The sequence below is a fragment of the Heterocephalus glaber genome, unplaced genomic scaffold (assembly GCF_053883595.1).
Source record: "Heterocephalus glaber isolate CG9 unplaced genomic scaffold, H.glaber_assembly_v1.0 deba00000331, whole genome shotgun sequence".
Lineage (NCBI taxonomy): Eukaryota > Metazoa > Chordata > Mammalia > Rodentia > Bathyergidae > Heterocephalus > Heterocephalus glaber.
The window spans coordinates 28,490,649-28,518,424 of NW_028258142.1; the positions used below are offsets into that span (position 1 = coordinate 28,490,649).

The following is a 27,776-nucleotide window of genomic DNA, read 5'->3' on the forward strand; positions in this document are numbered from 1 at the left end:
TAACAGTCACTGTACTGTCAGTATTTTAACATATCTGTCATCAGTATTTGAGAGAATGAACATTTCTATCTTTTTGGAAACAATCTTCTGTTTGGCTTCTGTGAGGTTATCCCTCCTGTGTTGGTCACATTATTGCAGATAGGTAAGTTAATTAATATCTTGTAGGCAGTTAGACAGGGCCATGAGGAGCCAACATGGAGGACAATCAAGGAGCCAACCCGGAGGACAGTGAAGACACATTCACTGCAGGCCAGTATTATATAAGAAGAGAAATTACCACACCCATGCAGAATTAATAGCAGTGATTGATATTCTAAATAGGTATCAATCACCTGGGTGGGGGGGCCAAGGTCTTACCCCAGCCTCTCCAGGAAATATCCCTGACCCACCCTTACTGAAAATCCTTGTCTGCTTGCTACGTGACTTGCTCCCCCATTTGACCCCCATTTAATCAATATTACCTCGGTGACTGTACTTGTAATCTTACTGGTTGATCATGGTTTTGTCCACCTCATGCCCACCTTGTAAATTTCCATTGGGTCTTTTAGTTTTGTCCCACTTTGTATCCACCTCACCACATGGCTTTGCTGTATAAAACATCTTTGAAAAGTGGGGTGGGCCCACAACCCACTTTCCAGTCCCCCTTCTGTCTCTCTTAGGCAGAAGCTTTCTTTCTCCCAATAAAATTTTCCTACTCTTAACCTCTGTTCTTAGAATTCATTCTTTGATTTTAGAGAACATGAACTTGCGGTTTGGATACCTAGCAGGTTTGGGAGTTACATCTCTCCCCCCTGTATCAACATCAATCTTGCTCCTCTTCATATGTCCTATTTTTAAATATTATGTGTCCCAAGATTTAGCTATTTTATTTTCCATCTTTTCTCTGGAGGTGTCCTTCACATGACAGTGACTCTTAAATTTATATCACCAGCATGACCTCTCATCAGAACTCTAGTTTTATACACCAAATTATCTACACTCTTGACAAGGCTAATTATATGTCTAATAGCTGAGGTTCATGCCCAAATATAATTTATTGTCCCCTCTACACTAATTTATTCTCTACTTATCCTTACCTCATTAACCAGTTTCACCATCCTCTAACATTTTATGGCCAAAAATCTAGTCTCTCATCTTGGTTTTGCTCTTAGTCCATCTTGTTGGCCCTACATCCTACATACAACCTAATTTTTTCCAGGCCCTCTCTATCTCTTCTTACAACTCTTGGACAACTGCACTGATCACCTTTGACCAAAGGAGTACTCAGTTGTATCATAACTCACCTTCCTCCTTTCACTCTGCCCCACAGCTTGATATTTTTCCTCATGATAGCTAGTGCTAGCCTTTAAAAGGTGAACCAAATCTCTTTTGAAACACTTTTTATATGGAATAAAATCCCCAGTTATGCCATGCCCTAAAAAGCCCCGTATAATGTGGCCCTAACCCAGAAATCCTTGATCTATTTGTCACTTTAGTTTATAATCATGCCAGCAACATTCCCACTTTCAGGCTTTTGCACCAGTGCTTAGCATTGCTGGCATTGCTTCATGGAGTGCACACAACGCTGGCTTCTTGACTAAAGTCTCACCTCCAGTGTCTTCTTAAAAGGCTGCTGCCTGAAGAGCTGATCCTCAAAGCCATTCTCTATCTCATCACTGCACTTATTTTTTTTTTCCACAAAACCTATCAATTCCCTGTGTTAATTGTTCATTTATTTATGTATATTTCCCTATACTAGAATATAAGTTAGCTCTAGGAAAGAAGGATGTTTGATTCCCTATTTCATAGCTTTTTCAGCACTAAGCCCAGATCACAGTTGGTAGGTATTCCAGTAATTTGTTAAATGAATGATACTTATAGTGTTGTGTAAGGTATAAATGTAATGTAGCACATTGCCAGGCACAGAATATCTACCGAAAAAGTTAGTGACTGTCATTATTATAATCATAATTGGTGCTCATTGAATATGTGTCAATTATAAGTACTTATCTGAATGGGTTAAGTTATTCACATAAAATATTTGCATTTTAAGTTTTCTCCTAAAAGCAGTATTTAAAACCACACTAGAAAATAATTTTTTTTGGCATAAAAGTGAATGTTTCAACATCTCTAAAATCAAATCACATAGTTAGCGACTGCATTTACCTACTAGGAGACTGAACCTATTCATGTTCTCTGACTAATCAAGGATTCCAACTATAAGAGTGACTTCCATGAGCTAAATTAAAATCAGAGACCTTATCACTAGGCCTAGGTTCATTTAATTTAAGCCCATTATTAAACATCCTACTTTTCAAAAATGTATGACTTGAAGGAAATCTCATTAAACTTCATGGGAAAGGCTAAAGTAAGCTTTGCCTGCAGAGCCAACTAGAAATGGAGCCATTAGAAATGTGTGTGATGAAGTTTAAATTACAAGGTGATATTAAAGTGAGGCTAGACTCAAAAGAGAATTATTTTCTATCACATATTTTAATCTTTTTATTAAAATCCTTTGTGCAAATATACTAAATGGCAATACAACAATAAATTTGGAAAGATCAAAGTATAGTAGCCTCAAAACAAAAAACAGCAAGGAAAAAGGATATGCTTTAAGTATTTAAAATGTGAAAAATGAGAAGAGTCTAGAAAATCACTTCCTAATTCCTATTTAGATCCTCAAAAGTTCATATGAGATGGAGATTTAATCATGTCTCTTAACTTATTTAAATCTTACAACAGATATCATAGAGACCTCTCAATTCCCTATTATGCTTTTATACCCACAGGCACTGTATGAAAACTATTCCTTGGTTCATTTCTAGTACTTTATAAATTTAATTTTTTCTGTATTTTTCATTTAATTTATAGCTGTATTTCAATTTAACTCACATAATAATGTATTTTTTGGTAAATGAGGTTCCTCACTTTCTGGGGCACATTATTCTTTTATGAATTGAATAATATGACATTAAGATAAGTAACTTTGAAAAAGCTGTAAAGATACTATTTAGTCTAAAATGTTTTTGTATTAAAATTAATTTGGGAAAAGCTGAGTTAAACCAGTATTTCTCACAGACTTTAGTATGTTCAGTAGGGTAATTCATATATATTTGTCAAAATGTTTTAAACTATGGCAACCTCTTGCTTTGGAAAGTACCTTGAGACAACTACTCTCTGGAATATAATTTAGGAATAACTGCCCTAAGAAAAATAAGAAATAGTGTGATACAAAAGTATGTGTTAAATACCTAAAGTATTCTCTCATTTAACTTATTTGCAAAACGCACTTAAATTGACATGAAACTTTTATGTTACTTAAAATTTATTATATTTTTAAAGTATTCTATCTTCTTTATAGATCATAGCACATATTTATTCATTGAAAGTATTTAAACTAAAAATTGAAACTGTTAACTTTTTGAAACTAAAATAAAAACCAAAAAATCCTTTTAGCTATTAATCAGGAACTCTAGTCTAATTTGTGATCCAATATAAAAATGATGCTTTTGACTAAAATTATATTTTCAGCACTACTCCAGAATAATTCCATGCATATGGTTCTGCTTTCCCATTTTTAAATATGGTAGTTGGCTTTATTGTTATATTTTCTAAAAACAATTCATAAATATAGGACACTGGAACAGAAGTAAACTAAAACCACTATCAGTAATGGAAAGTGAAGTGCTTCTTCCAAGTCATTGAAAGCATTTGCCTATATTTTTGACTACTATGATTCATTAAATTCATTTTCTTCTAGAAGTATGGAACTAAAACTTTTAAAGTGCTTTATTTCTCAATTAAAATGAAGTGGAAAGGCAATCAAAAATTATTGTATGAATTATTTGCCTCACCCTTTTATAAAAAGTCAGGATACAGAAAATAGAATGATGATTGCCAGTAAGTCGTTAGAAGAAAGGATGGGGAGCTATTGTTAAACAGGTATTGAGTTTAGTTTGGGAAGATGAGAAAAGTGACACAGATAATGTGACAGCAATTGCATTAAAATTTGAATGTTGTACCTGCTATTAACTATATATTTAAAATGGGTAAAATACAGCTGTGGATGTAGCTTAGTGGCAAAGCATGTCCTTAATATGTGCAAGGCCCTGGTTTGGATCCCTAATACCACACAAACTTTATTAAATAACGTTAAAATGATACATTTTATGTTAAGTACATTTTACTATAGTAAAAAAATGTGTACTAATATATGAAATAAGCTAACCAATTTCTGAAGCTGGACTCTACCCAAATTACAGAGAAAAAGAGTTTTACTCTCAGGAAAATGTCACAATTCATTGCATCTTTTCTAATGTAACATAAACATTTATGTAATATAAACATTGTAATATAATATAATGTAATATAAAAACTTTAATGTAATATAAACATTTATGTCTAATCTACTATATTTTATTAATTCTTGACAAAAATTAAAAGACTAGATTGTAAAATCTATGAAGAAATATTGTCTTCCTTATACTTATCCTTCTACCCCTACAGAGTTCCTAAAACTTTTAGTAGTTATCTATGCTCAAACACTAATCACATAATGATTCAATGAAAGGATCGATAATTAAAATAAATACAAGATAGCTACATCTACTTGAGTCAAACTGATGGATAGCTAGGCCAGACCCTACATTCTAGCAGAAAAGCTCAGTATATTATGATCGAGTAGAAGCATATGAAACATGTTTGTATCATTATTATTCTATTTAAACTGTCCATATGCAAGCAAATGTTGTTTTTTAATTTATCTTTAAATGAAATCAATCACCGGAGGTCTCCTATGCATTCTTTTTCTCCACATTTAATCCATTTCTTAAACTCACTCCATGAATGGAGGAAGGATTCAGAACTCTGGGTCCAGAAACTCAGTTATCAAAGCATATTTTATGAAGGATTTAAGATGATTTAGAAAGAAATAATAACAACAATGACAACAACTAAGAGGTTTCTCTTCATGGGCTATGCCCTTTCTCTCTCTCTCTCTCTCTCTCTCTCTTTTTCTTCCTTTCTTTCTTTCCTTTCTTTGTAGTATTGGGCACTGAACCCAGGGCTATTGCACTGTGCTACATCCCCAGCCCTTTTCTATTTTTTATTTTGAGACCGAATCTCTATATGTCACTAAATTGTCCAGACTGGGCTCACACGTGCAATCCTCATGCCTCAGCTTCTCACAGTGCTGGGATTATAGGCATGCAACACTATTTCTGGCTGAAGCTTTTGCCTCTGAACAATGTGTTCACAAGAACATGTTGAGACTTTAGAAGTAAGTCTGAAAGACCTGCATGGAGAATATGTTTCCAGACAAGGAAGAAAGTGAATTCAAATTACCTCTGCAAAACCAAGAAAAACCAAGAAAAAACAACTTCAATTTCAGAAAAAGAAAAAAAGAAGACTAGAACACACACACACACACAAAAGAAAACCACAGAAGACCTGGGAATTCATACTTTAACTCCTATTGAGTCTTGGTTTTCATTCCCACAGATCTCTTAACTGCTCCTAACTAGGAGACCTGTGCCAGTGACTCACTTTAGATTATGTGGATAAAGACTTGTGTTGATAAGAGTTATCAGTGACCAAATGACAGGCGATAGAGATCTCAGCCAAAATCCATCACATGACACCCCATCTTCAGAAAAATGGCCCTCTGCAGTTACCCAATAATAAACACTATTATTGAAAAAAGGACAAGGAGGAAGAGAGAAAGTGAGTCGGGAGGCGGAGGAGGAGGAGGCAAGGAGAAGAGGGGAAAACAATTGAGGCCAAGCTTATAGTTTGTTTCTTGATATTGGAAATTTTTGTTTTAATTATAACTTTGCATAATTTCTGGGTGTGATGGATAAGCTTTATTGTATCAACTTGAATGGCTTGGGATCCTCCTGGGAGATTGGCATAGCACAATTGTTACGTGTATGAGTGGGTCATGGAAACACAGACTGAAGTCTATGTCTTATCCCCCGATAGTTTCTCTTTGGTACTGTTCCCCCATTCTTCATCCTGGATGCCATGAACTAAGCATCTTTGCTCCACTACACCCTTCCACCACAATATTTCTACCTGGGAACCAAGTGACCATGGACTGAATCTTCTCAAAGTGTGGGCCAAATAAACCTTTCCTCCTTAAAGGTGTGTATGTGTGTCATGTATTGTGTCCTAACAATAGGAAAGCTGTTTAAGAATAATATAATTGTTGAACTTATTTTCAAGTTTTTTAAGCTTACCATGTTGTATAGAAACATGGAGGAGTGAGATCCTTTAAAATACAGACAGAAAAACTTTGTTACTGTTACATTGAAAGTGTCACATACATTATTAGAGTAAGAGCAACTAAATGGGGATCAGCTTTTAGGATAGTATCAACAGCAATAACAAAATTCACACAGATCCATCCATATTCCCAGATAAGTATTTTGACAATAAAGATGTATGAGATAATATGAGAGGAATCTACCACTTTGCATTGTTTAGATTTTGATCTAAACTTCATAACCTATAAAATGATTCATGCTCCATGAGAAAGTATGTTTGGGGAGGAAATTTTGTTAATATATCATTCCTTGACATCATCCTGTAGTAACCAGTAAGTGTGTGAATATATGAGCTAAGTACAGTAATCACTTATCAATTTACTTGTGTTGTTTTCTTTAATCCTACACAGATAAAATTATTGAGAAAGGCCAGGAAAAGTGGCACTCACCTATACTTTCAAGTGACTGGGAAGCTAAGGCATTATCACTGTCAAGTTTGAGGCTTGTTTAGGAAGCTTAGGGTGATCCTTTCTCAAAATAAAACTGAAAAGGGCTGAGGATGTAACTCAGTGGTGTACCCCTTGCCTAGCTTGCATGAGGCCCTGAATTCAATCTCCCATATTAAAAAGAAGACTGAGAAGATGTAAAAAGGTGTAACAAGTAGAAATACAATATAGTATTAGATGTTTGGAGCTGCAGGAAGTTATAGAGACTCTCTCCAGCTCCCTCATTTTATCAATGCCCAAAATACTGTCAACTCTGAATTGTTACAATAGATTAAATGTGGTTAGATGAAAAGTGAATGTTTTTTCACATATCTTCCTATGAAGCTGTGAGTTCCATGAAGGCAACATTTAGATCATATTCCCAGTACTTTACTAGATATATGGTAGCTTAAAACTAAATGTTGAATGAATAAATAAAACTGGGCACAATAAGTTTCCAAAGTCTCAAAGAGCTAATGGTTGAAGCCAGGCATCTTGAGCCCTAGCTGACTGTAGATGTTTCTATTCTTAAACTTTTTGAACTGAAACATAAAAAAATAGTTTGGTGCCCACATAAACACTTTCCATCCCAAAGCTTGTATTTATATTTTAGCCAACTAATTACATTGTAATATTTACTTATTTAAATAATTTAACTTCAAAAAAAATTCTTGGAAACTATCCTTATAAAAAACTTTTGTAAAAAAACAAACAAACAAAACAAAACTTTTGTAAAACAAATTTCACATTTAAAAGTATGGAGTTTAATCATTTTACATGCAAAGATGTTACTTCTTGCAATGCATCACCTATTATCTAAAATCTGGTACATGTAAATTAAGCCATTACTTTCAAACAATATTTGTGTTCACAATGGCTCTGCAGAAAAGGAATCTAGTCTGTTCTATGATTTCAGCTTTGTAAAACCCAGAAGTGTATTGAGTTGTAAAGAATAGTATAGTAAAATAATTTCCTTGGTTCTTTTACCTACATGTATAAGGATCTGTTTGAATATCCCACAGTGGCCTTAGAGATAGTGGTAATTTAGTAAGCATCTGTACATTGTCATTCCCTACTTCCAAATGACCTCTTAGTTCTATGGAAAGTTATCTTCCTGGATAACTACTAGCAATACCAAGTTTCTTGACTGATTGTCAATTAAATGGTCAATCATATCCTATAATAGTAAATATGTTACAAAATAAATTTTCAAACTGTAATTCTGATCTATTTTAAAGAAAAATCTTAAATTAAATAACATCAAAAGTTATAATTCAGTTAGCCAAAAATACAAAATATTTATTCAATAATAATGTTTCTTTTCAAATACAGCTTGTTCTTTGAAATGGTAATATTCAGTAGTAAAAATGAATATATTTGAGAACTTTTATTTCAAACAAAAGAAGAATATCAAAATAGAAATTTATTTTTGGCTTTCTCTGAAACAACATGTTGAAGGAAAAAAAATGTGTTTTGATCATCTAGTTTCCTTCCTCTTGATAAAAACCCAAGAAAAAGAATTTGTAATTCATAATTCCTCAGAAGCTAAGAAATAAGATAATAGAGGGTGGAAGGAGAGAGAATAAGAGACTTTTCAGTCCCTGCTGTAGTCATTCTGAAAAGTAAATGAACAAGTTAAATATTCTAGCAGTGCAGTGTTTCAGAGATCAAATACAATCGGACAAAGCAGGAATAGCTGGATTTGCTTGTTGAAAGCATTGCATACTGTAAAAGAGTACAAGCTGTGATATTTGTACATGTATATCTAAATCAGTTGACAAAAATCAATTTTACAATTCAGGAATTCTCTTTTTAGGAAGATAGGAAATCCATAATTAAATACAGTTAGCATTCAGGGTCATTCAATAAGGATTTATTCACATTTCTTAAAAAAAATACTCATCCTCTGCTGAAGTACTTTTAAAGGACAGAAGCACACAAACATAATTTAGCTTCATGTATAATGTCTATGTTCTGCCCTAGAGAAAAAATATGGAGTGAAAATTCTAATAATAATGAGTTATCAAACAAGAGAAACTGTGATATGTTTTCAAATTTTCATTCATTAACATATATGTAATCATTGTAAATCTTTGTCATGGCAATTTCTTTTTTTTTTTTGCAATTTCTTAATTTGAATGGCACATATGTAAAAGAGTGAACATTCTTGAAAATAAGTGTCTTCTTTAGAATTATGTTAATTTCTTATTTTATTCCTTATCTCATTTTTCCCACATAGTTCAATTATTTTCTTCATTATAATTGTATATGTGTTTCACCAGTTCTTATCTAATATAGTGCTTAAAAATGTGAGGATAACAATTTGAGAGACATTTCACTAGCTCCAAAAGAAAATGAATTGCTTTGACTTAGGCAAATGTTATCAAAATCACAAAATATGGCATTATCATAAATTTTTGCAAAGATATGGCAAGCAATTTTGCACAGAATGAAGCAATTTCTATTGGTACTAAATTGGATTCTAACACATCTACTACTTTCTCATGCCAAGCCTATAAGGAAGGCACACACACAATTTGAATATAGGAACAGATTTTGTGATTTTGGAAATTTTAAGAACACATACAATTACATATAAAGGAAAGTTAAGATGAAAACCAAGAGTTTGAATTTCTCTGAGTCAGAGAAACAATTGAGACCAATCCTCTCACTTGAGATGTGACTAAGACAAAATCCATGGTATTGAAATGCCTTCCCACAGAGTTTGGAGCCAGGTGATGATTGCATCTTCCCAAATCAACCCGTATTTGCTGTAATCTCCTGTGAGGCTTTGGCTTATTTTCCACCTGACTCACTTGTGAAGTACTGGCATATTTCTAGAGAACTATTTTCTGGCCTTAGCCTACTTTATCATTAGCAATACTTAGTCTAATGTAAGTTTTTCTGAAAATCACAGTAAACATTCAGGCTAGAAAAATATCAGTGACTGAGCACTGCTTCATAAGTGTAGCCTTGCTGGACCTCCAGAATGGCCTGTGATGTCTACATTCACATGGGAGAATAGAGTATGATGAAAAATTTGATTCTAACCAGTCTGTTAAGAAACAAAGCCTTTCTTTACTCCACCTCTTCCAGTTGTCACATAGAACACCTTACTAGATTTATGTCTTCTACTAGTGGGCATACATAAGCGAGACCTCTTTGTTTCCTCATGGAATAGCCTTTAACCACTATAGCACCTATAAAATCAACAGTGTGGAGGTAAATAAATCCCTTAGCTTATTCAATCCAGGGGAAGAGCATTGGGATCAACACTGCAATTCACAGGGTTATTGTAAAAAAATATCTCCAGGTGGACAACAAAATCCTGTGCTCAGATGGTAGCTTGGAGAGCAGAGGCTACACATGAAGAGCAGGTAATAAAGTAATGAACATGCTGGTGACTTACCCTTGAGTTAACCACTTCCAGGGAGATGTTCTGGGGCGGGGCACTTGGCACTGAAAGGAATTAAACAAGGTGTGAGGGTTAGTCCTGAAGTCTTGAAAGGGAAAGTATACTGAAAAGAGAAAGTGTGTCTTTTTTACAGTTTATAATGATAAGTATATAGTTAATACAGGTGGCCCTTCAAGATTTTCAGGGAGAGATGAGAAATAACCACGTTTATTTAGTTTTTCTCAATCAATGGAACAGTTAGCCATCTGGTGAGTCACCAAAACTGTTAGGCAAAAGAGCACCTGTTGTGATACCAAATACTACCAAATTACAGAGTCCTTGTGACAGCCTTCCTAGGAAAGCCAATGAAAACACACGGGAAATTTAAAAAGTGGTCTTAAAGGCTGAAGTTATGTACATTTCAGCATCTACTGGGTTTTGTTTTATATGTTACTGAGGAAGCAAGTATGGGATCTGTACGTTTTTATGATGAAATATATCACTCTATCACCTGAGTTTTTCAATCTTGTTAATCATTATTCTCTCTTAAAAGTGAAAGAAGAACTACTTCCCATTTTTAGGTGTAAATAAGTAAATCTGTGTATCATAGGTACAAACATTACCAAAGAGCATTCAGCCAGCCTATTCTATTAACAAAAGATTTTTTCTTGGTATATTTTCTAGGTATTTCATTACACTTGCCTGCATTTCAATTTTCCTAATCCTTTATGGAAGAAAGAAGAACATATACAACTCTTTTAATGCTTATGATATAAAAAAAAGTGAATATCATGTCATTCAAAGACAACCATCATGTTATATGTCAGGAATTGTTCTAGCTTTCTGGGATGAAACATAAATAATTAAAATTTTCTTTCCCACAACAAGAATAGAAACAGTATTGAATAAATTTTTAACACATATTAATCTAGAGAGTGAATACTCCCTATACTCCTTTGTGATATATTGGTGAATTTTTTAGAAATGAAATGCTTCATTTCCTATGCTGTAAGGCAACTGAAAGAGTCTCAGGAGCTTGTGTGTGTGTGTGTGTGTGTGTGTGCATGTGTGTACCTTTCTTTTCCTTAACCTTGGATAATATCTATGCTTTTCCATAGGTTACTTATATTTTACCCTGAATTTGGTTATGCCTTACTCTGATTTTACTTTCTGAAAAGTAGTCACCATCACGGGATGGGATTTACAGTATCTGATTTATCTTTACATTCTCCAAATGGATGTTCAATTAACATTTATGAAATCCATGATTGAAGGAGAAAATGAATCCTTACTTAACATTGCTCCTGGACCTTTCTGGACATGATGGAAATGACAATCATTTATTTGGTTTGGATTTTGAACTACTTGTCTTACTGGTTTAATGAAGATTTTATCCAACATGGAATCTGATAAAATACTCACCTCAAGGTTATATTTTTATGAATCAAAAGAATGAATATTCTTTCATAAGTATTCCATAATTTAGGAAATGTTTTATCATTTGTTTTTAGTTAGTATTATGTTTTTAATTTAAATACAGAATGTAACCACTATAGGGACAAGAACTTTTGTGTATTTTAATGCTGGATCATCAGTATAGAGATAACTCAAGTCCATGGTGTATATTCAGTAAATACTTGTTGAATAGGTAAAGTAATTAATGGAAGGGCTATAATGCTACAATAAGTGTTCTTTCATATTCAGGGTTTCAGTCGAAGCTCACAATTTCATCTTTTAAACTGAGGAATCAATTGTAATTTTATTATAAATTAATTGATAATTTATATAATTATGAATATTACACCTAAAAAATAAATGACAATTTTATCTTTTAAACTGAGGTAAAATGGGGTATAACATGGTATATCATGTACATAATTATACACATTTATGAAAAATATTATCTTTTAAAAACAAAGTTTGTAAATGATGTCAATGTGAAGTGATAACATGTAAATCAGTTCTTAAGCATGGAAAAGATTTCTAGTATAAATTTATCACAGTGTTGCAATATGTACATGTCATATGTTGCTAATCATGTTACACTCACCTTGTATCCAATTCAATAATATCAAAACAGAATTTCAGTAGCACTAACTGAGTTTATGATAGATGATTGAATTCTGGAGGAAAGAAGAGGTAGCTTAGATTTATTATGTGTTTTTTCTGGATACTGTGCATTGTAAATGATATGTTACCCTCAAATATCATCTTAACTTACATTTGTAAATGGAATTTTTCTCATTTAAAGTAAGCCAAGAATATACTAAAAGAAAAGAAAAATATGTATATTTTGTTTTGTAATTACCACAATTTTGTTAGCATCGGGGATATTTTCTGTATTAGAGAATGAAAGCCAATATAATAAAATCCAAAAGTTCTTTGTAATAAAGGTGTTGATGTATTTTGTCTATTTTTCTACAATAAAAATTTCTACTTTCCATTGATTACACACAGGCTGTTCTTGCTATGCCAGGGCAAATGCAGAATTCTTTTCACAGTGTGTGGTTGTTATTGCTATCTTTCTCATTATCAATACAATATTATTTAGAGATAAATACAAAAGATAGAATTAAATATTTGGTGGAAGAGAAGGAATTTGCATTTGTCTTTATCCGTCTTCCCAAGATGTTTCATTGTTTCATCAGGCACAAAGGGAAGGGCACTTTGTCTTTAGGTCAACTGATTTATCATTTGCAATGATTGCAATCCATTCAAGCCAATGAGAGGTGGGTGTGCAGGCTCCTCCCACTTGGGGGAGCCTGCTGCACATGGTGATGAGGGATTCTTTTAGAGCAGACCACATTTCCACATTTGTAAATCAATCTGTATAATCATAAGCACTTAAATTCCCCTATTACCAAAGTGTGCTGTGTTTTACACACAATTTATAGATAAAAATAACTCATATTTAGTTATGTGTGGTGTTCATACCTGTAATACTCTGCACTCATGAGGGTGAGGCAGGAGGATCCCTGCAAATTTAAGCCAGCCTGGGCTACATAGTGAGTTCAAGGCTAGCCTGAACTACTATACACAGCAAAGCCCTGTCTCCAAAACAAATCTAAACCAAAACAAGACAAACCTAGTATTTAATTATAAGCTTTTAAAAAGGTATTAATAAGGGACATTTATGACAAAATAAGAGAAAATTGTTTCCACACTGAATATTAGCTCATTACTTACTAGTTTATATTACTTGTCTCTGCTGCTTATTAGCCTTTATGAACCCTCTTTAACTTAGCTTTGTCATCTGCAAAGCATAGAAAATTATACTATTGTCAAGATAAAAAGTTAATACAAAGTGCTAAGATCAGGGCCTCACACTAGCAATTAATCAAAAAATATTAGTGATAACACTGATAACTCTAATAAGCACATTCTTAAGTTGCCTCTGATATTGAGTTCTTCTGCATCTGAGCACAGGACAAACTGTCATGTTCTCTCATAATTGTTAATTCATTCCTAAACTTGTTAGTGTCCTAGTAATAAAAACTACTGCAAGAAAAACTGACAAAACTGACTATGGTCTCATGCTAAATAATATGAGCAGTTTGAAGAAGTAGGTTACTATAAACCAATGGTACACTACATAAAGGAAATTGATAAAAAAAAATTATGGTCCAACCCAGAAAAACAATGAAAGCAGAGCTAAATCAAAGATGACAGCACATTTGGATAAAAATATTTACAAGCATCTTAGCAGAACTGGAAAATCACTGGTTTAATTAAAAAAATAAATTTTTTACATTTTACATTTTTCTAAGCCACACTATAGATTTCTATGATAAGGATTCCTCTAACATGATAAGAAATGTGATGGCTTTTACAACATAATGATGTATTACATTAGCTCCACAAATGATAAGACCTAAAGATAAAATTTTTCCATACAAACATTTGTACAGTTTTGGTTAAACCTGTCTCACTAATACAATAAATACTTACTGAGTTAGGAAGAATACAGAGATACTGTTCTTCATATTTATGAAAATTTAAAGAGATAGAGAGACATATTAGTATCAATAACCATCATTAACCACTTAAATGTATGCATGCATTGTTTTAGGTGTTACATGGATCAGCCCATTCAATTTTCCAAACATGTGCCTCTTTCTGCATAAAACAAGTCCAAAAAGAAGAGTACAAAGCTTCCGACTGAGGAGTGGGAAGCAGGTGACTATTAAGGATGACTAAATACACGTAAGTGTCATATTAACCTGGGTATGAACAGCTTCAGTAGAGACAAGAAGACATCATATTGAAGTTATTGGGTAGTAAAAGAATAGAAGCCAAAAGTGTAGGTTTTTGTTGGAAATTCATAGCTGAGTTGATTATAAAGATGAATGCAGACAAGGTCAGGGTGTCCACTCCAAAGGACCATGGAGTCCCTGCTTTCTCCTATCAAATGCATCAGGTAGAGAGGATTTAGCATTTTTTCTATTGTGATGTTTATTGGGGTTAAGGCCTTGAAATTCTTTTTTTATTTTCAGTGACAGACATTTTCTAAGCCCTAACTACTGCAACACTTCCAGAAGATAATTCTGGACAGATGATAAATAATCTATCTTTCTCACTTATGACATTTAAAACCAAAGTGAAGAATAAGGCCACAGTACTACAGTTCAGTGTGTGAATGAAATCTACATAAATTATGTAAAATGTTCATTTTCATTTGGTTTTCTTTTATTTTTATAATTATAAGTTGTGAAGTAATTTAGTCTGCCAATAAATATTCTGTTCTATCTTTAATAGCAGAATCAGATGGATGGGCAGAAGAATTACATTAAAAATAATACTGAAGTGGCCTTACATGGGAAATACATTTTTAAAGTTGAAATGCAAATAAGCATCATTCCTGTGTTTCCTTTGCATTGCCCTCAATAACATGCTTGTCCTTCTTTATTCCATTGATATTCCACCCAGATATTTTCTCAGATTAAAGAAGGACAGATGGGTCAAGGAATCACAATGAAAAAACATTTTTTTAAATTTAAAAGATCAATAATTTATAGAACTAAACATAGCAACAGGGAAACTACTGCTGAAAATAACTAGCTCCTTGTCATTTTAATATCCATTGGTAGAAATCTCTGTATTTCTGCACCTGCCTGAGTTTCCATTGTACCTATATTACATACTTTGCTATACTTTATTTTCACTTTTTATTAAACTTCAAAACATTTGTCATTCTTAGGTTGCTAATTTTCCCTCCTATTGCTTATTCAGGTTAATTTTCTTCATAAAGATCTCTTCCTCTCTTTTAGGACATTTAAAAAATATGTCTAATCTTTTGTTCATTAGACAAGTAAAATTAAAACCATACACTTTCATATTCATTTTTAATATTTCCAATGCTGGATTATTTACCATAAATTCTTATCATGATTTATTTTCAAGTTAAAAAATATTTAAGAATATTATTTATCATTTATACTTTTAATCCTGTGTGCTCCTTTAGAATGAGAAATAAAACAGTCCAGTCTAATGTAGTTCTCATATAAGCCCAAATATATTTGCATTAGAACATTTTTAGAAATAAAGCAACACAGACACAGAAATAATTTGAGCTCTTAGGCAATAGTTACACCTTGCGGATTTTTGATTATGCATCCTGACTCAATATATATTTAGATAAAAAGTATAAATGTGACTATAATAGATAAAGTAAGCAAGTTAGCCAAATCTTTGATGTACCTTAAAATATTGCATAAATTTTTAGTCAGGAGCTTGTGAAAATGGAATCTATGACATACATGTAATAATATTTCATTTTTATGGAAACATGCAGATAAAATTTCACTGTTTCTAACTTACCATCAGAAAGTGTAACTACTGTTATATCATCAGTAGATACTCCTGGCCCATAGCGATTATAAGCTAAGAATCGAAGAGTATATTCCGTGAATTTTTTCAGTCCTTCCAGTTTATAAGACAGTCCATCAACTTCTATATTCTGGAGACATAAAATGCCAAACTGTTATTAAGGAACCACATTAAAGCAGAAATGGCAGCCATTCTGTGCTAGCAATGATTAGATGCTCTTGCTCACATAATGATCCTTTAGCCTTATAATGAGTTGTTGTAAAATCCTACTTGTAACACATACTCCTTCACTAGAGCCTGAATTACTCTGCTGACTCCTTGTAAAATAGCATCAGACTATTTTTATAGTCATTAAGTTCCAATTTTCTTAACACCACCCAATGCATAAAATGGCATGGGCTTTTCCACCCATATCGAAACCTTCACAAGTAGAAGTTGGCTTGTAAATTCTTGATAACACAAATTTACTCCTGTACCTCAAATAGAATGATGCAATGGAATAATTCACCAAGATAGTACAGAATTATTTCTTTGCTTGCTGACATTGTCAGGTACTTTGCAACAATTTGTGTTTCTCAAAATGTTGTGATGGAGGTTGAAACTATTCCCAGCTTCACTTGTATTCCCACTTTAACTGTAGGCAAGGAAATACTGAAGGTGAAGGTCACTGAAGAAATCAGATCCAGCACCTGCTAGAAGATCCCTTATTTAGGTCTACACAATATTTCCCACCCTAACATTTACCCTGGGTGATACTGTTTTTAAACTTATTTAAATAGGTTTGTAAAATGCATTGCAGAAGGCCTGAAGTATCCAGAAAAGGGAATAGAATCGCTAGTTTAAAAATCAGAGTTAAAAATAGCGTGAGAACAGCTAAGAAAAATCAAGCAAAGTTATATAGGAGCAGCTCATGTAATGCTATCTTATCATATAACTTGGGACTGGACATAACTATTTCTAGATAGGACTATGAGAAAATACTTTAAATAAAAAATCCCTATCATGTAGTTTATGAGAATATGAATAATACATTATGCTTGGCAACCCTCACAAAACAGAACTCTGGTATCCCAAGGTCACTTTCCTATCTATCAACTTAGCTATTTATCTGTTCCACATGATTTTGAGAATCTGAAAGTAAACATCTTAATAGTCATATATGTCACAAAATAAAAATGACAAGTTTCATTTATCTCCCCAAAGACTTATTAACTCTACATGAACAACTAATGTGTCTCCTTTTAGCATCTATGCTAATTATTGATTAAAAGCAAAAGTAAGATAGGCTTCTACAAGTTAAGTTCTACGAAAACTGTGAAAATCCATAGGTCAGAGCCTGATGGGGAGGAGAGAATTATTATAAAATATGCAAGAATGAAAAAGTAGTTTGGCCAAGGCCATTTTATATAAAGACAAATATCTCCTAGGAGCAGGATTTAAAGCACAAATGCCTCTGTGACTGTGTTGATTAAGAGAAATGTGGTTACTGACTCAGGCCCAAGCTTAGACCAAAAATTGGCATGATCTCTACTGACTTCACTTGACTGTCCACTTGCCTTTTTCACCACCAGAATTCAATTAAACTGGTAAACATTTTCAATGACAAGTGCTTTATAATGAATCAGTTATTCAATGAATGTGCTAACTGCAGAACTGTATCAGATCTGCTCCTCATTCTCCAGCCCTAGCATCATCCTGCAAATGGAAGCTGTGTGGCCCACTCCCTTACCTACCTGTTCTTTCCCTGTAGATGCCTCAGTGCAGAACAATCTGTAACCTTGGACTGGACCATTTGCATAGGCAGGGGGTTCCCAGGTAATCAGAATTGAGGTAGGTGAGGTAGATACAGCTTGCAGGTTTTCTACTGGGCCTGGAACTTGCACTGTGTACAAAAGAAATTGATTAGGATGAGAGAGTTTGATTTTCCAAAACAAAATTACATCTTTTAGAACTTGAAAAAATAATAGCAACATGCACTACTTTTACAGCCACATGGAATTTCAATATAAAAACATAAATATAAAATATGAAATAATGAAAACAGCATCATTTAATTTTAAAATTAAAGAGAAAGCTTGCATTAATTGAATTACTTATTTCATTATACAGTTAGAAAGACTAGTCCAAGAGGACAAGTGAATAGGATAATGACAGAAAAGAGTGGGATTCTGAATTTAAATTTATAGTTTGTGAAGTTTTCTATTCCAACAGTATATCTTTATGAGTTGCTAAAAGCTGCAGAAAAAGAAAATACAATTAGAGGACTTGAACATCTAGTTCTACTTTAATAGACAACACAGCTATGGATAAGGCATCACACTGTCTTTAATTTATTCAGCAATTTAATATCTTGCCTGATTTGGGGTCCTTTAAATTATATTTAGAATTCATTTTTAATCTCACTTTTTAGTGTTACAACTCATAATACTTTATATAATCAAGGATAAATAATGTACTTGTAAATACAATTAGGTCCACAATCACAAAATCAAAACACTTCTGTCCATGTGTATTTTATGACTCAGAAATGTTTGCTTTTTACTCTAAGAGCCGATATTTCTACTTTTGTATCTACTATCTCAATGCACACATGGATTCCTTTTTATAATCTCTAATTCATTACTGTTACAAATTATTTTGGGGTTCAAAGTGTACCAGATTTGCTCCAGAGCACTTAAATTGGTTCTTCCGTCCTTGGTGACCTGGCCTTTTGTTTATTGGAACATTTCCTTTTTATTTATTTATTTAGCATTTCCTTTTATTCTGGTTCATCTGAATCCTACCCCATCTCTAGAATCAGACATTTCTCCAAGGATTTCTGGTTCTTTGTAAATAGGGAATGGGATGAAGAACAAAGATTGGAATGCTAAGTATATTAATTGCTCCTTCAATGTTTCTGCTTTTAGGTCATTTTGGTTAACAGAGCTAAGAAACATGTATGTATGTAGATATATACATATACTTATTTGTATATATTTAAATGTAAAGATATATATGCTACACATATTTTTCATGAATATTCCAATCCATCTCTAAAAAGTTTGGTCTTGCTTTTCTATTCCTCTGTGATGTGTTCTTTCTCCCACATTGAGGTCTCTTGCTGCCAAAGAGCTGTATTTGACAGACACTTTATGAGTGTGCCCATCTCCATAAATGATAATATTTCTTTGACAAAGTCTGCAAAGGGGAACTTTAGAGGACAATATTGAACAACAGGAAATCTCACCTTGTGTCACAGTTTAATTAGATATAATTAGATTTGTATTATCATAAAATGGATGTTTTGCTTGATGAGAAAACAAAGTAAAATGAAAACTTGTCTACTAACATTGTTCAACTGTATTTTCACAGGGCAGTATTTTAAACAACAGTGAAAAATAAACATTTTTTCCTTTTTAATGATAACTTATATATTCACAACAACAGTGCAATCAATCCAAGAAGGAAGATTTCTTTTTGGTAGCAGGGATCGAACTCAGGACCTTGCACTTGCAAGGCAGGCGCCGGAACCACTGAGCTAATTCCCCGGCCCTCAAGAATGGACATTTCAACTTTGAAATCTGTATTCCAGAAAGGAAGAAAGACAGAAGAGTGACAGCACTGAGACTCACTGATTTTCTTATGATACTCATATACACTGAATATGAGGGATCCAGGATTTTGACAGGATTCACACAGTGAACACAGGTGTGCTTCTGTGGTATACGAATTATCTATTAACTGAATGCATTCCTTTCTGCTCTTTCATGGCCAAACTAAAGTAACAATGGTTGATACGAATGTGACTTAATCTGGAAGCTAGGATTCAAGTTCTAAACTGACTAAATTCACTCCTACTGTGATATGTAATGCATGCAAGGATGAAGATAGAGCTAAGACCTTGTTTTCTGGAAGAGAATTCCAGGAGGACTAGTAGCCTCACATATGTTTGGGAAAAGGAGAAAGGAGGCAAAGTTTTGGAAGTTTCTCTTCAACCATCCCATCTGAGCACAATAGAGTGATGGGAAACAATTCAAATAGACTTCAAATGTCAAAGGGCAAAAGAAGCAAATGAATTGGCACCTCATCTGACCCATCATGTGCATGGTAGGGGGCAACTTTGCTATGAAGAAGAGTGTGAGGAGAGTCCATGCCATGCCAAGGCAGTTTCCTGAGGCTCTACATGTGGCAGAAGGAGGCTCTGAATGGCTCATTTGCCTGAGGTGAGCAAAAGAGATCTGGAAGAGCATGTTGGGAAACTGCCCACAAGGGCAGGGGCTAATCATGGTTGAGAAGGGAAGCAGGTACATAGTTTATCAGTAATTCGTTGAAGATCACTGAGGTTTGGGAACTTGTGGGAATCAGATATGCCCACTGCACATGCACTTCCAACAGGTATTGGGGGAAAAATACACTTTAAGGACATTTGCACCACAAGACAGTAACTACAAAAGAGCAAATTTGGCTCACATTCTTTCCCCAGTAACCCCAGACAGTTGGGCTAAGTATCCTGACTTTTTCAAGAAAAATGATCAGAACATTCCATTTACTGTTCTAAATAATAGGATCAGCTATCTTCTCCACACGGTCATATACAATGCTTGCTACCCAGAAAGTATTCAACAAGGGCATGTCAAATGAAAGATTTTGTGTATAATTACCAAATGTTACCATAAGTCACAAACCTAAAACATACTATGTAATTTAAACCATTTGGATTGTATTAAGTCAGCATTGTTACTACAAGTGATTAGCAAAGAGTGTTTTCCTAACACATCTGATGAGAACTAAAGTGGATATATGTATCTATGTATATTGCATACAAGTAAGCCTGTGTGCCTTTTGCCTGCCTTGTAATTTCTCTACATGTGTGTAGCTTAATGGTTGTTGATCAGAGAACACCAGGTAGTAAATACCCTAATTTGGACTCAGTTAAGATCAATAATACTAACCCTAACCATATGTTCATCAATTGCATTTGTGTGTCTTCTTAATGCTCATTGGTCACTGTTATAAAGAAATGAGTGCTTGGGTTTCCAGAAGGATTTCAAGCAGAGATAATAAACACTCCAAAGGAAAAGAACCATTTAGAGTATTTAGTTCAAGTATCCAGAAACAATGTATATGCTTTCACCAATTGAGAGCCTATCCCCATTCTCTTTGTTGTGGTTGTTTCCAAATGCCTTCTTTTTCCTGAAAAGAATTGCCCTTTGGTATTAAATCATTTCCTATTTTAATTATATTGTCTTTAAATATTATTTATGACTTCATAGTATTGATAGATTTTAATACCCTGGGATATTAAAATAAAAATATAATCCTATCTTCATTTGTATATAAATATAAAAATAGCAAATGACTACCACCAAAGTATACATATATTTTATTGAGAATATATAAGTGCTCTGATTTAAAGCAAATACTACCTGTATGTGGCATATTTTTCTTCATAACATTTCTCACTAGTGTCAATATTGTGTCTTAAGTTTTTAAATGCTTATTTTTCACAAAAGTGCTATAAATTCGGTTTCATGAATTCCTAAGTATTTTCCCTTTGAATTATAGCCCTAACATAGACATGTGGATAGCATACTGCTTTATGCTGATTAAAAGGATATATTTAGGAATATGTACATAGAGAGAGAGATAGATATAGGTATAGATGAATGTATATATTTGGCATCTATTCAGATGAATATCTACAAAATATGTTGAAGTACAATTTGTAAACTTTACATATGTGATGCATCATATGCATATGAGCTGCAAGTGAGACATGAAGAAAACGAGAAACTCAAAGATGTTCATCAATGGGAATTAGATGTGAAATCAATACAGTTAACAGCTTCTACCTTCCATTCCATTCCATTTTTGTATGTCAGTCAAGAAACTTAATGGCCTTAACTGTTCATCATTTCTACAATGTCTTTAATAGTCTCCACTGATGCCCTCAGTTGGACAATAATTTTGTGGAAAACTGCACCTAATTTGTTTCTATTTTCATTCAAGTTACCTATTTCTTCAAAGAACAAAAATTTCAGAATAGATAAATAACCTATGCAAGTAACTCATCAATCAATGTCAGGCTAGTCGACTACTTTTTAAAAATTTAATATTGCATTGCAGTAGAAATTCATTGTTAACAGTTGTATCTAAGAATGAAATTAAATAGTTATGGTGGAGTAAATGAAATGTATTACATGTCACTATTTGTCCTGAAATAGTAATTTTTGACTATATACATATATATATAAATTTATAACATAAGTGAACACTTTATAATGAGGAATTGTTGCATATTAACCTAAAAATGACTTGTGAAAGTTAGCCAGATCTTTAATAAAGTATGATTGATCACATACTTCATAATCATATTTAAGACAGGATGTGTGCATGTGTGGCTAAGCGTGAAGAGGGGGCTGGCTTTCATGGTTAATGAGATACTGTTGAGTAATTATAGAGGAGAGTCAGAAGATATGGTAACTCTCTATGATAATGGCCTATTATTGACATCAAGGAATCTGTGAACTTCTTTAAATTGTGTGCTCCTTTTCAAAAATGCAATGGGTACAGTTTTTATTTTTATTTTTTATGTGTATTGTCTGTAGCTTCTTTCTGTGATAGTTCCTAAGGGACTAGATGATAACTCTGATTTCTTTTAGTTCTGACAGTGATTATCATCAAATCATTTATAGTGATCTTTAATTAGTTATGATGGGAAATATGGCAATATGTCACTTTAAGAGACACCTTCAACTTTTAATCAAATGGTTATACTGTCTTTCCAAAACTGAACTATATTTGTATACTAGGTATCTATTTTTTAATTTACAAACATTCCACAGGCATTTGAATTCATCTCATTTAATGCACCAAATATTTTACAAGATATTATTGTTTCTGATGGTCATGATGTAATATAGCATACAAAAATTAATCTCTTGTTCTTTGTTTTTATTTAAATATATATCTAATCATCTGCCATCTTGACTTCTGAAACCTAAATGTTGATTTATCAAGTACATGTTCCTCAAAAGAGTCTTGGAAGTTTAACTAGTCCCTTCCAAATAAGAATTTAAATATGATGATTTCAAAGAAAAAGCTTTAGAAAGATCTATGCATGACACTATCTTAATAATACTGGTTGAGGCTGATGTCTCTTAGTCATTATACTGATGTTTCTCAGTGGGAAGTCCAAAATGAAGATAAATTCTAGTGTCAGAGAATATGTAGTTGAGCACTTGAATATTTAAAGTTTTTTTTTTTAAAGAAGACTGTGTAGTACAATGAGTTCTAATATTCCTAAATCATCAATTTAACAGCTATTACTTCTTTTAGGACTACAGTAAGAGTGGTTTTGGAAAAAAAAACTGTCACATGTGTTGTCATTCAAATGATAGACTATTAAATCATGTGCCTTCAACTCAGGGCAGGATTATGAGGATAATTCAATCTCTTTATCAGTTTACTGATTTAAAAACTACTCTTGATTCTAATTTTAAAGCTGTATAACAAGGAATCTGAGTAGTATATGTGCTGCCGAAGTGAGCACGAGGAATCTGAGTAGTTATATATAGCGATCTGAATGGCCTTAGATCCCAAATCTTTCTTCCCTTTAGCAGTAGTTTGTACTGCTGATTTCCTCAATGAATGTGTTTCAAATGCAAACCACTTCTGAAACTACTTACATTTATTGATAATAAAGTACATGCTTTGATTGCTTCCTTGATTTTTTTTCTCCTGTAGCTAACAACTTTAATGATATTCTTATGAAATCTGTTTCTATTCTGTATGGGGTATGCAACATCAAAAAGCCTTCAGGCAATGTAATTGTTAACATAAAGAAACCCCTTCTTGACTGAACCATACATAGTTTGGAGATATGACAGTAATTTGGCAAGGAAGAAGTAAAAACTAAGGAGGAGGTTTCAATTACAAAACCATAGGAGTCTGACAAGATTGGGTTGGAGAAAGCAGCTATTACCTGCTCATTTTACATTTGGCTTTAATAGATACTATCTAGTAATTCATGATAGATATACTTAATGATGCCATTTTGTGTATATATATGTATTTACATATATAATAAAGATAGACAGAGACATCTACTATGTGTGATACAGATGATATATAATTTATACATATTATTTTTATACCCAAAATATACACTAATATATAGTAATGTATTAAGCGATGGATTTTTTGATAGCCTAATAGAAACAGCTATAATACTTCTCTCTGAAGAAATAATTTTAAAAGTAGATTTGTTGGATTTGACCTAAAAGTTGAAGTGTTTTGATAATAAAACTAATTATAGGAATAATTCTTTTAATTCTTTTGGGAAGATACCCACAACAGGGGAACGTGTGGGTCAAATGGGACCTCTAACCCTATTTTTTTGTGGTATCTCCATATTGATTTGCACAGTGGTTGCACCAGGCTACACTCCCATCAACAGTGGAGAAGGGTTCCTTCTTCCCCACAACCCCATTAGCATTTGTAGTTGGTTGATTTCCTGATAACAGCCATTCTTTCTGGAGCAAGGTGGAATCTCAGCATTGTTATCATTTGCATCTCTTGAATGTCCAGTGATGTTGAACATTTTTTCATACATTTATTTTCTGTTTCTACTTTTTTGTCTGAGAAATGTCTGTTCATTTCAGATGCCTGTTTTTGGACTGGGTCTTTAAATTTGTGAGGTCTGATTTTTTTTAAAGTTCATTACATATTCTAGATAGTAGACCTTTGAGGAACAGTTGGTAAAAATTTTTTCCGACAATGTGAGTTGTCTCTTCACTTTGTTGGTAGTTTCTCTTGCTATGCAGAAGCTTTTTAATAAGATGAGATACAGTTATCACAGCAATATACGTGCACCTATGTTTATAGTGGCATAGTTTATAACAGCTAAAACTTGGAAACAGCCCAATTGCCCATCAACTGGAGAATGGATAAAGATGACTTTCTTTAAAAAAATAAAATGGAGTACTACTCAGCCATAAAGAATAAGAAACTAGAGACATTTATAGCTAAATGGATCCAAATTGAGCCCATACTCTTGTAAAATTAATAGGGCACACATGTGTAAATACCAAATAGTTTCTCTGGTGTAAGAAACTGAAAGTGTAAATAATGATCAAAATGTATAATAGATAATGTGAAATAGGAAGAGAAGGTCCAAAGGGGAAGGGGAACTGGGAGGGGTAGGGAAAAGGAAAGAAAGAAAAGGAATAAATATGAAAAAAAGGAAAAAATGGAAACAAATTCTTTGTAAAGGGGGGGGGCGGGGATTTAGCTCAGTGGTTTCTCCATCTGCTGAGTAAGCACAAGGACCCAAGTTTGATCCCCAGTACAAAGAAAAAAATATGTGGGGGGAAGGGTTGAAGGGAGAGCAGGGGAATTAAGGAAAAATAAGAACCAAGATATGTCATGTAAAGGTACAAATTCCCAATGATGAATGTCATCATATTGTATACCTAAAATGTACCAATAAACTTAATAAAAAAATAATCACAGGAACTCACCTCAAGATACAACCTTTTTAGGAAAGTAGCTCAGACTTTCACTAACACACCAAGGTGCAATATACCTTGATGAAGTATGTCAAGTATTTTGAATTTACTTTGGGAAACAAAGGCAATGTCTAGCATAGTGAAGATTCCTGACTTTAAAATTTCAAACCACCGAAGCTGGAGATTTTTATGTAACATACAATAAAATTTTTATGACTTAGAAAACTGTCTAAAATACCAAATACCAAACATTGAGGATAAAAACAAAGTTCAGTCAGATATGCTTATTTTTCATGTAATATTTACTACTAATGAAGGATGGTATCATACAAATCAAATCATACTAACTCTTAAAGCATTTCCCAAATAGCTTGGATATGGTTACTATCCACCGTAATTGGAAAGTTTAGAAAAGTGTACCAGCTGATTTTAAAGTTTAATCATACTTTTTTATGTGTTTATCATTCAGTGCTTTTTCTGGCACTGTGACATTTATAAGAATTTTTTTAAAAAAGAGAAAACACATATAAAACATCTAAAGTTAAATAATAGGCCACATATACTCAAGGCTAAAAGGAAATGTTTAAGTATATATGAAGTTTAGAAATAGAATTGCTAATGAATACCTATCAATATACCATGAGGGATGGTCATGGGAAGTTTGGTCAGGAACATTTCTTGAAGAACAATTAAGATTTTCCCTGAGGGAAAAAGGGATAGAGTTGTTCAAGAATGAAGGACAAAGCTAATGAATCAAGAAACATCAGTGTGAATGAATTTGATGGGTATTGGCCTTGATATTGACTTTAAAGAATAGCACTTAGAAGCTGGTAAACAGAAAAACTACCAGTTACTTGGAAAAGGATCTCAGATGATAAGACTGCAAGTAAAAATTATGAGAGAATTTTAAGGAGAATTGAATTAATCTCATATTGAGGAAGCAAACCACTTTTTCCCAAAGCATGACATCATTATACTGCTTTTCTATTTTGATGAGCATCATCAACAAGTCAAATAATGTTCTACCAATCTAAGCAAAATGTAGTATCTGTCATGATGCTGAAAGAATGCAAAGCACAGAGGGATGGGAGGGAAAGGGGACAAAAAAAGAATTAAGAGGTGTTATATATATGTTCAAGCTCCCCACAGTAAATCTAATTATGTACAGCAAACGTGCACTACAATAACAAGAAACATATTTTTAAAAAGAACATATGCTTTTTAAAAATTCATCCATTTTTCTCAAGATGCGTCTCTAAAAATTCATTTTGGAAAGAAGTGTTTATAAAAGAAACTAATTTGCAAAAGAATTTTTCAAGAAATTTGAGAAATTTTAAATGAAATAGAAATAGTGAAAATGTGGGAATTATCTGTGTAGGGGGAAAACAGACCAACCTTGAGAGGAAAAAAATCTTGATTTCTGAAACCTGAATTTCAGGCTGTTTTCTTTCTTTTGGGGCAGGGGTTCCAGAGATTGAACTCAGGACCTTGTGCTTGAGAGGCAGGCGGCGGAACCACTGAGCTAAATCCCCAACACATGGCCCTTTCATTTTTAGTAATAATGTATCCTTCAGCCAAGTTCATATATACACTGAGCATGATTTTCTCAAGAGTTCATAATTTCTATATCACAGATAGGACACCACGTAGAAAATAAAGTGTTTAAATAGTATGGTAACTAATATGGTTAGCTTGAAATCAAGTTAAGCTTTTTCATATTTTGAGTTTCTCACTAGACAATTAGAGAGAAAAGTGTGTTCTCTTAATGTCAGAATTGTTAGAAGAAATGAAAAGATATGTGTGGGAGGAGAAATGAGAAATATTACATTGCCCTGAGGCGTATCAGAATGTATGCAGCATGCATGCATGATTATATTTACAAATCAAACCTGGGCAAGCAAGCCAGGCTTACAGAGGAGCCAAGATTTTCATGAAGTGTCATCACAAATTGAGCCTTTCCATTTTCTCATAAATAATACATATAGAGTTACTTTTGTTATTTTATTTCCCTAACATGCAGATCATAAACTGATGTTTAATTCTTATAGAAATGTCACAAGCAGAAACCCCTAGGAAGGGCATTTCCTGGACTCTTGCTTGTTCCACTCTAATTTGAGACTCCTACACCTATGTACTTCAAGATTATATCTCTTCACACAAAAATCTCAGCTGTCTATAAATAGCTATGCATCAGAGAAGCAGGTGTCTTCAGCTTATGCACAAACCAGTGTGTATCCCATGGCAATAATGTAACTAAATCCCAGCAACCTTTCTCAGAGTTGGCATGTAGTATGGCTAGTATGGGAAAAATCAATATTTGATATTTGTAGTTTTAATAGAG

General features: G+C 33.3%; 1 protein-coding gene across 8 annotated transcripts in view; it reads right to left on the reverse strand.

Annotated features, from left to right (window-relative positions):
* The window catches only part of Dcc (DCC netrin 1 receptor), a 1,202,110-nt gene that overhangs the window by 300,001 nt on the left and 874,333 nt on the right, over positions 1–27,776 (reverse strand). For all 8 annotated transcript variants that reach the window (XM_004855173.3, XM_021236635.2, XM_021236638.2 and 5 more), the window contains 3 exons: positions 17,681–17,829; positions 15,939–16,077; positions 10,137–10,186 (listed from right to left, as the gene is read on the reverse strand). In XM_004855173.3, coding sequence (XP_004855230.1) covers positions 10,137–10,186; positions 15,939–16,077; positions 17,681–17,829 — 338 coding nt within the window. The remainder of the gene's footprint in view (positions 1–10,136; positions 10,187–15,938; positions 16,078–17,680; positions 17,830–27,776) is intronic.